The sequence below is a fragment of the Oncorhynchus masou genome, chromosome 24 (assembly GCF_036934945.1).
Source record: "Oncorhynchus masou masou isolate Uvic2021 chromosome 24, UVic_Omas_1.1, whole genome shotgun sequence".
NCBI lineage: Eukaryota > Metazoa > Chordata > Actinopteri > Salmoniformes > Salmonidae > Oncorhynchus > Oncorhynchus masou.
In genome coordinates this window covers 60,640,990-60,650,971 of record NC_088235.1, presented here as the reverse complement: position 1 = coordinate 60,650,971, position 9,982 = coordinate 60,640,990, and the positions used below count along the sequence as shown (strand labels likewise).

General features: G+C 40.4%; 1 protein-coding gene across 2 annotated transcripts; it reads left to right on the top strand.

The window, feature by feature from the left end:
* Positions 1 to 2,402: 2,402 nt before the first annotated feature.
* Positions 2,403 to 9,349, top strand: LOC135512422 (cytochrome c oxidase subunit 7A-related protein, mitochondrial-like). 2 transcript variants are annotated; one of them, XM_064934444.1, is made up of 3 exons: positions 2,403 to 2,761; positions 3,961 to 4,076; positions 4,503 to 9,349. In XM_064934444.1, the coding sequence occupies exons 1-3, from the start codon at positions 2,716 to 2,718 to the stop codon at positions 4,608 to 4,610; spliced, it is 270 nt and encodes an 89-aa protein (XP_064790516.1). In that variant the 5' UTR covers positions 2,403 to 2,715; the 3' UTR covers positions 4,611 to 9,349. The 2 variants fall into 2 exon arrangements, with proteins under 2 accessions (XP_064790516.1, XP_064790515.1); XM_064934443.1 differs by having other exon boundaries at positions 2,421 to 2,761; positions 4,473 to 9,349.
* Positions 9,350 to 9,982: the final 633 nt, after the last annotated feature.

The window sequence follows — 9,982 nt, the reverse complement described above, 5'->3', positions numbered from 1 at the left end:
TACCTTCCCCTCCGCAGGGATCACCCTGCTCGGGCTTACCTTCTGGGACTTACCCTATACCATAAATCTACGACTGGTTGTAACACAATGGGACTTCTGAATAAGCTCAGGCTTTCTAGCTCTGTATCCTATCATTTGTATTCAGCCTACAACAGAATGAGTGGTAACAGGTGTCGGAACTGTGCCTACCTTGTTTTTGGAGCCGGCTCTTGCTCCACTGATCCGGAATCAGTGAAATCGTGGTGAATCCTGCAATCAACTCCAACTGTTTGTTCAGAACCTAACGGAGTAAAACTCAAACGGACGACTAGAAAAAGCTCAAACCAAGCTTATTCACCCCAGTGGTTGCCTCAGCTGCAAGCACATTTAGCACATGATCAAACAAGGATTTATATGTCAAGATGAGACTAGGAGTTTAACTTTTCAGAACTGCTTCGTAAGAAGCATTTCAAGGTCCTGGAGTGGCCTAGCCAGTCTCCAGATCTCAACCCCATAGAAAATCTTTGAAGGGAGTTGAAAGTTCGTGTAGCCCAGCAACAGCCCCAAAACATCACTGCTCTAGAGGAGATCTGCATGGAGGAATGGGCCAAAATACCAGCAACAGTGTGTGAAAACAAGACTTACAGAAAACATTTCACCTCTGTCATTGCCAGCAAAGGGTATATAACAAAGTATTGAGATAAACTTTTGTTATTGACCAAATACTTATTTTCCACCATAATTTGCAAATAAATTCATTAAAAATCCTACAATGTGATTTTCTGGATTTTTTTCTTCTCATGTTGTCTGTCATAGTTGAAGTATACCTATAATGAAAATTACAGGCCTCTCTCATATTTTTAAGTGGGAGAACTTGCACAATTGGTGGCTGACTAAATACTTTTTTGCCCCACTGTAAGTGTTTCCAATGACATCGTAGACAATCAGTAGGCAATGCCCACTCCCAATTGGTCAAAATCACACACTGCAGCCAGCATGAGTGGTGCAGCGGTCTAAAGCACTGCATCGCAACGCTGTGGCTCCACTACAGCCTGGGGTTTGAACCCAGATTGTATCACAGCCGGCCGTGGCCGGGAGCCCCATAGGACAATGCACAATTAGCCCACCGCTGTCCAGGTTAGGGGAGGGTTTGGCTGGGGGGCTTTCCTTGGCTCATCGTGGTCTAGCGACTCCTTGTGGTGGGCCGGGCGCCTGCAAGTTGACTTTTGTCTTCAGTTGAACGGTGTTTCCATCAGGTTTAAGTGAGCATTGTATTAAGAAGCAGCACAGCTTGGCCGGTCATGTTTCAGAGGATGTCTCGACCTTCACCTCTCCTGAGCCAATTGCGGAGTTGCAGCAATGAGACAAGATCGTAACCAGCAATTGGATATCATGAAATTTGGGAGAAAAAAAATGGGTAAAATTACAACAACAACAAAAAGCACGATGAACACTGATGTCATTGGAAACACATATCTTCATCTATTTTTACTACAAAACACAAACACACCATTTTTACATATGTTGATGTTGTGGTGCTGGAGATGATGAAGTTGAAAAAAATATGTAGTTTCCCTTTAAAGAAAATGTTCAGAGAATGGGGCAAGAGAGGCCCAGATATAATCATTAGTGCTTCTAATAGTCGTGCCATGGTTTCGAAGCCTGTTCAGAAACCTTGCTTCCAGAAATGTGTTATGTCAAAGGACACTTTGATAGTAAGTAAACTTTACTTCATAGCTTTCATTGGAAAGGTTACCATCACGACTCAGAATGTGGAAAGCAGAAATACCAGGTTGAACATAGTAACAGTTACAGTTTTAGGGGTAACAAATTACTGTCTACATGACTTTTTTAAAGCTGAATAATCCTAAGGATGGATTGTCTCATCATGATAGAGGGAAAGTTTGAAGAGGTTGGATGGAGTTGGGGGGTTGATAGAAGTTAGTAGGGATGTACTTGTTTATCAATTCTTAGTAGTACAGAATTAGGCAAACCATGACTGATTGCACACTCCAGCACAATAGGTGACAGAACGCACATTAATGGTTTGTTTGTGGCCTGCCATTATACCATAGAAGAAGACGAAGAACGCACAGCCCACACTGACACACTGGAGGCAATTACGAACGCACCCATAAAAATTACATATCGAGGTTCTATATGTAATTTGTTATGGGTGCGTTCGTAATTGCCTCCAGTGTGTCAGAGTGGGCTGTGTGTCTTTTGTAAATTCAGAACGTTTTGCTCTCAGAGCATTCAGCTCTGGCTGAAGAGTAGGGTTGATCCGAGCGTTCTGATCTCACAAAAGCAGTCAAGCTAACTAACTGGCTAGCTTTCTAGCTACTCCCAGACACAAATGAGAGAACCTAACTCTGGCCATTGTACTTGTTATCTACAGCGTTAGTGGCTTTAACTGTGCTGCTGGCAACAACATACTTACTTGTTTAGCCTACGTTTACTGACACCAGTCAGATTCAGCGTTTTTTGGCGCGTTCGTCAATTCATCGGTTATTCTGCGATCTTGCACACTCAGACGAGAGTGCTCTGAAATCGGAGTAGATAGCCATAGTGAATTTTCGAACGCACCCTCTAATCAGGCACAATTGAGCCAGCCAACCTGTATCGTCATTTCGGGGTCCTTATTCCGAGTGACCAACGTGGAGAAGTCCGTGATTCGACCTTTTTCGTGTATGTTATTTTTGTTTAGTTAGCCAAGTAAAATGTACTACAAGTTAAATGCAGTTACACAAAGACTTCGGCACCGAGTGCTTACAACCCTCAGGTGAGAACTGAAAGCATGTCTAGTAGGCAGCCAAAGATGTAGAAGTGCAGGAGTGACCGTCACGTTGTTGACCACCTGACTTTAGCATGTTAGCCAATTTCCACGGTTTCAATTTGGCAACACATGTAGCGATTTACACAACATGGCAACAACAAACAATTATATTGTTTTATAACAATTAACCGGGTAGCTTGTTGTGGTTGGTTAAGGGGACTCGACTGATAAAGATGACTAACTAGGCTCTTTGCTAACACAGCTTTATCTAGCAAGCTGTTGCGGTTAACGTTAACACTGTAACGTTAGTTTACTAGCTGCGTTTTTGTTGTAGAGACGTTCTAGATTATCAGCGTTAGATGAACTACTAAACATAACTATAGTCTATAAAGTTAACGTTAGCCCCACCAACACGTCCTGATACATGTTGACGTTTATCAGTTAGTGGGTTTACATTCACTTATTAACGTTATACACAAGCTTGGCATTGGAATAAAGTACTTCAGTAAAATATTCTTTAAAAGTACCAAAGTCGTTTTGGGGGGTATCTGTACTTTTAATATTATTTTTTGACAACTTTTAATTTTTCTTCACTACGTTGCTAAATAAAATGATGTACTTTTTACTATACATTATCCCAGACACCTAAAGTACTAGTTACATTTTGAATGCTTAGCAGGGACAGGAACATGGTCTAATTCACACACTTATCAAGAGGGCATCCCTGGTCATCCCTACTGCCTCTGATCTGGCTTACTCACTAAACACATGTTTAGTTTGTAAATTATCTCTGAGTTGTAGCTTGCCCCTGGCTATCGTAAATTAAAAATGAGAAAACGTGTCCATCTGCTTTGCTTTAATTTAATTATTTATACTTTTACTTTTGATACTTAAGTACATTGTAGAATTTACATTTATGTTTTATACTTAAGTATATTTAAAACCAAATACTTGTAGACTTTTACTCAAGTAGTATTTTACTGGGTGACTTTCATTTTACTGGGGTCATTTTCTATTAAGGTATCTTTACTTTTACTCAAGTATGACAAACGTTTTCCACCACTGCAACTGAGTTTTGTGGACTATGTCTAGTGAGTAACTATTGTTTGAATGCATATTACATGGTGTGATAGTAGCTATATTGTCTATGTGTGTGAATGTTTGGGTCATGTGGTATTCAATCTAAAGTTGTGTTGCCTCTCCAGGGATTGAGGCTCCCCCAATTATCTTTGCCACACCCACCAAATATGTGTCAGAGGCAGGGAACATGGTGGAGTACCTGGGACACAACAAAGTCCCTGACCTACAGAAACTCTTCAAGGTACAGACAAACTTCTCTAACCTTTGTTTGACCTAGACCCTGTTTTATATGTTATCGGCTTCCAAGGGTCATTGGCGTTTTAATGAAAAAATGTTAAGCTTGTGTGGCAGTTTTCCCTACTTGACCTTGGTTTGTTTGGTTCGAAGATACAACGATAACACACTCCTGTGGTAATTTACTTTGATAACCATGACATTTCACTGCCAAAATGTACTTGCACTGATAAAGTTAAAATCCTACTGCTAGAAAGTTATACACTCCTTCTCTGTCCCTGCAGACAAGTTGTGAGCAGTGATAAAAAAAGTTTGGACTTAAATAAACAATGACTTGTCTCAGGATTTCGAGATGGGAATTCCTTTCAAATATCTCATTCTCTTTGTACTGTCTACATTGCAGAAGTCTGATGGTATCCCGGTGCACTTGCAGGTAGGCCTGATGGACAAGATGCTGTACAGGACTACCATGGCCCTGACCATTGGTGGGACCCACTACTGCCTGATGGCTCTCTACATCGCTGCCCAGCCTCGGAAGTGATCAGCTTCCTCCTCTTCAAGGGTCCAGCAGGATTTTATATGATTCAGATTAGGAGCAATAATGTGGATAATGATTATGCTCACTGTCGGTCAAAAAGGGATTGCTTTACCCCTCCAAGGTATATATTACCCCTCCATGTCTTATTTATTGCCTAGTTTCATGTTAGGGTTCCCTTCTGCAAGATTTCATCAGACTCAAATAGTCTCTCATTTGTAAAATGGAGGAGAAATATAGTATATCACTACTGCTGGCCAATCTTACTGGCTCTGTGTATGTGTGCTTGTGCAAGTTGTACATGTGTATCTCTACTGCCATTTCTGTACATTTCCTATACAACCAGTACCATTTCAGTGGTTCAATAACGACAACTGCTGATCAACAATCTAAAAATAACATCAGTCTGACCATGTTTTCTGTCAGCACACATGTATGTGTTTGGAAAGGATTTGGTGGTCTCATCATGTATGAATGTAGGTTCTCTTTTGTTTGGATGAGAGTGGACAGGGCTAGCACCTTTCAAAGCTAAAAAATTAGGTGGTACTTCAGGTTGTGTGATCATTAGTGTGTCTGTAATGTACTCTGAACACCCCCCCCAAGTCCCTATGTTGTGGTACAGAGGTTATGAGTTGTCATTTAGGCTGTGTCCTAACTGACAATGTTCTGTAAAAAGAGAGTGCATGCATAGTGAATTGCAAAGAGTATCCGACAAGTCATAATTTTGTCTTGGGGATAATAATAATGGGTGGTATCAAGGTAGAGCAGAGATCTTGTTGATCAATCTTTGCTTTATTCTTGATTTTTACAATCGGTACAATAGCCAGCTAGACCTTTCCATCATACTCTTCTATATCTATGTCGAAGACATTTAGTCATTAAGTGGGAATTGACACGAGTATGCATATGAGGTTTTATGTAATGTTAATTGTTGACATATACAGCCACCTGGCTCAAAGAAAATGATGGCAAAATGTTATCTAGCCACTTAATTCAGCTAGGATATTATAGTTTGTGTTCATTGAAAAGAAGGCTTTGGGTGGAAAATCTATTAGAATTATGTCTCTGTAGGTAATAAAGGACTAGAACTGACATGAGCAGTCAAAACTGATGTCTGAAATAGGCTGTTACCATTTTAGTAGCTATGTGCCTTAAACTGGATGGTTTGAGCCCTGAATGCTGATTGGGTGTGACATACCACTGGTATGACAAAACATGTATTTTTACTGCTCTAATTAGGTTGGTAAGCAGTTTATAATAGCAATAAGGCACTTCGGGTTTTGTGCTATATGGCCAATATACCACAGCTAAGGGCTGTGCCCAGTCAATCCCTGATGCGTTGTGCATAAGAACAGCCCTCAGCCTGTGTTATATTGGCCAGTTACCACACCCCTTTGTGCGTTATTGCTTAATTATACAACCAATCATAATCAATCTGATCACTTCAGTCACCAGAAGCATCAACACACACAGACAAGCTTTCTCTATGTTGTGTCATCCAGCACATTGGAGTTTGACTATTAAAATCAGAACTACCATTTTGACGTGCATAAAAAGCCATAGCTACATGTGCTTACACTGTAAACTCTAGAACAATTAAGTGTGTGAAATAGTGTTTTGCTCTGTCTCTCCAAGACAGCCATTTCTCACCCCAACTCTCAGTAACCCACCGGTGACAGAGTGAACACAGACATTTTTAACTGTATTGGTGGGGGAAATGGATGCTATGAATCTCTGTGGATGGGGAATGGAAAGTTACCCCTTATCAGAGGGTTTTATAGAAGCCTGCTGGGTAATCTAACAACAATACATTCTGATTGTCCAACCTGTCTGGCTGTTTATCTCAGCAATAGAGAGGGATGATGGAGAGAGAACAGTGGAAGGAAGGCCCCTGTGGAAGACAAAGTGCTAGGCTACACACTTCCTAAGCTTCATCCACCGCAAACAACAGCCTTATTCCTATAATTTATGCGTTAGCACAATTTATCAGTGTGCACATCTTATCGACCCATAAATTACATGTAATTTCATATTGATAAATGCTTATTAGTGTTAATCATTTATACGCAGACATACAACAGATGCTACATGTACTCACTCACATACACCGTTATGTTTGTGGTTCACATGGCAACAGTTAGCCAGCAGCATACCACCCTGCATCCCACTGCTGGCTTGCTTCAGAAGCTAAGCAGGGTTGGTCCCTTGGATGAGAGACCAGGTGGCGTTGGATGGCCAGTAGGAGGTCTCCTCAGGTCTAAAATATAACCCAGGGCAGTGTTTGGGGACATTGCCCTGTGTAGGGTGCTGTCTTTTGGATGGGACGTTAAACGGGTGTCCTGACTTTGTGGTCACTAAAGATCCCATGGTACTGATTGTAAGAGTAGGGGTGTTAACCCTGGTGTCCTGGCTAAATTCCCAATCTGGCCCACATCATCATTGTCACCTTATCATCCCCAGTTTCCAATTGGCTCATTCCTCTCCCCTGTAACTATTCCCCAGGTTGGTGCTGTAAATGAAAATGTGTTCTCAGTCAATTTACCTGGCAAAATAAGGGTAAAAATACAATCCTAGAAGTGTTCATTCACACCTTGAGATAGAAAAATGTATTTTCTCTTTGTCATTGGAAAATAATTTCACAGCTCTGATAAACACAATGTAGAAGAGAATGAAAGGCCTAGCTATCTGTTTCCTTATATCTCCTTTCTGTGAAATATATATTTTTTGTGCCTGTAACCACTTGCGACTGGTGACAAACTTACTGGGGAAACACTGGTTTAATTAATATTGTTTCCTTTTAATTTCAATAAACCTATGTTGAACCAAAGCGGGAATATACATTGAATTGACGCTTGTGTCCTGTGGGAAGTATACAATAAGTATACAATTGGTTATTTCATAAGAATGGTGTTTTGCTAGTTTATTCATCAGGGAGCCAAACAAAGCATAAGAGTGTCTTCAGGACTGACCAAATTGGTAGGGCTGGATGCCAATCTAAAAATAAAGGTGATAAGTTATCAACTGAACTTTATTACAGACAAATGGCCCCTCAAACTAAAAATGTCTTGTCTGAGTTTGTGTTACATCCTTCTACAGTCCAAACTACTGTCTGAAGCGATCAAGTGGTCAAAATGATCCATGGGCAGATGAGAGGCACTTCACAGATCTCTCACTCCTAAGAGGTGTGGGGAGAAGAACACAGTGTACTTAACAGATACAGTGAGTTACCATGGTTGACCAGGAGAGCACACAACAAAGACCCAACAGGCTTCAATAACACCTGTTTGAATACTACACTGCGCTTCATTTCAACCAATAAAGGACAATAAGTCTGGATGACCATCCTGTAGCAGCAACTGGAAAGTCAACTGTGTGAACCTCCCAGAGGACAGGTTTATCGATGCAAATTGCAAAATCATTCTGGCTCTTCACCAAGCCGAATCACTCTACACACAGCTGCTGAGTGTGAATTGATGATGTAGATAGGAGAGGGGAAGTTATATCACAGGGACATGATAGATCAGTGACCGACTATATACAGTTCAATGCAGCTGGAGGAGGAGAGAGGGGGGGTCGGCACGCCTTTTGATACCTTTGACCTTTTCGCTGTCAGGAACTCATATAAGAGAATCAGCAGACGGTGGTTTTCAAAGAAGTGACGTCTAAGGACTTGTTCCTAAAGGCTGTGTGTGTCTCTGTCTTTTGTTTCGGCGGGAGTACACAGTGTCTGTGTGGTGGAATCAGGGGGGATGATGTGTGGAAGACCTAATGAGCAGTATTGACATTTCCTGACCTCATTAATTCTGCATTTGAGTTGATTTAGAGACAGACAGTGGATGTGGCAGAGAAGAGGAGGGAGTAGCAAGTCACATCAGGGGTTGATGAATAGAAAAGACCAACCGATCCTGAGGGATAGACTGGGAAGGTCGTAAGAGCGGTTAAGAACAGTAAGCAGGAAGAGTTAGAATGCTTGTGTGTTATTTATGTAAATTTGGAAAGTGTTATTAATTTTTTTATTAACCCATCCACCACCACCCTTCTTCAGAGGACAAATGCCTTCTTTTTTTACAGCTTTTCTGCCTGATGTACAAGGCAAGTCAGTTAAGAACAAATTCTTATTTAGAATGACAGCCTACCCCGGCGACGCTGGGCCAATTGTGCACCCCCTATGGGACTCCCAATCACAGCCAAATGTTATACAACTTGGATTTGAACCAAGGACTGTAGTGGCACCTCTTGCACTGAGAATCAGTGCCTTACATCATTGCGCCACTCGGGAGCCCAGAAATATATGTAAAGCAGTCACATTACATTTACATTTAAGTCATTTAGCAGACGCTCTTATCCAGAGCGACTTACAAATTGGTGAATTCACCTTCTGACATCCACATAACAATAATGCATTACCAAACATAAAATATAAAATCCCACCCCTCCACCACTCTCAGCCCATCACACCTATCACCATAGACCATATGTTTTTCAATTGTGCTGTGATGCTTTACATACGTTTTGAACCTTTCTTATCATATAGTATCCACAGATTGTGAGCTAAAGATGAAACCTTTCCTCTGAGTATTATTCTATTATTTATTGACTGAGTATGGCTTTCCAAATCGCCCAACACTGCTATTTGTAAAGTTAATTTTAAGTGAATGTTGTGATTTTTTTTAACCATTCCTGAATCTGTGACCAGAAACAAGCTACATACGGGCAATGCCAGAATAAATGATCTAGTGATTCTGCCTCTTCGCAGCAACATCTGCAGAGCTGAGATTGTTGTATGCCCCATTTCAATAGCATTCGGTTGGTGGCAAGAATTGTATATAATCATTTAAATTGAAAAACTCAAAGTGTTAAATCAAGTGTTGTTTTTTTGTATCAGTTCATATACCATGTGCCATGGAATCAGTATATTGAACATCTCTTCCCATTTATTTTGTAATCTGCATGGAGCAGCTGTCAACATGTTTTTACTCAAAAACTGGTATATTTGTCTATTTGTGAGAAATTCCTTTCAGCCAATTTGTATCTTTAATATTTGACAGGCAAACAAATTCCCTTTTCCACTTGCCTCCTCCATTTTTATGGTAATGGTGCAATCAGTTGATTTTAAGTTTGGATTAAGCAGACTATCCCGCATATTCTCAATAGCTGCATATGTAACATAACTCCTCTGTTTCTATTCATAATATCATTAATAAATATAGAAATTAAAAAAAAAAATCCATAATGAATGCATTTTTATTCATCAGTATATTTCAGTTTAACCATAATATTTGTTGTAATATTTCTTCCATCTTTTCTGGATGATAAAACTAAAATTGCAACCAGCTTTGTATGACTTGTTTAAGAAAGGGAGATACTTTAAACAAAAT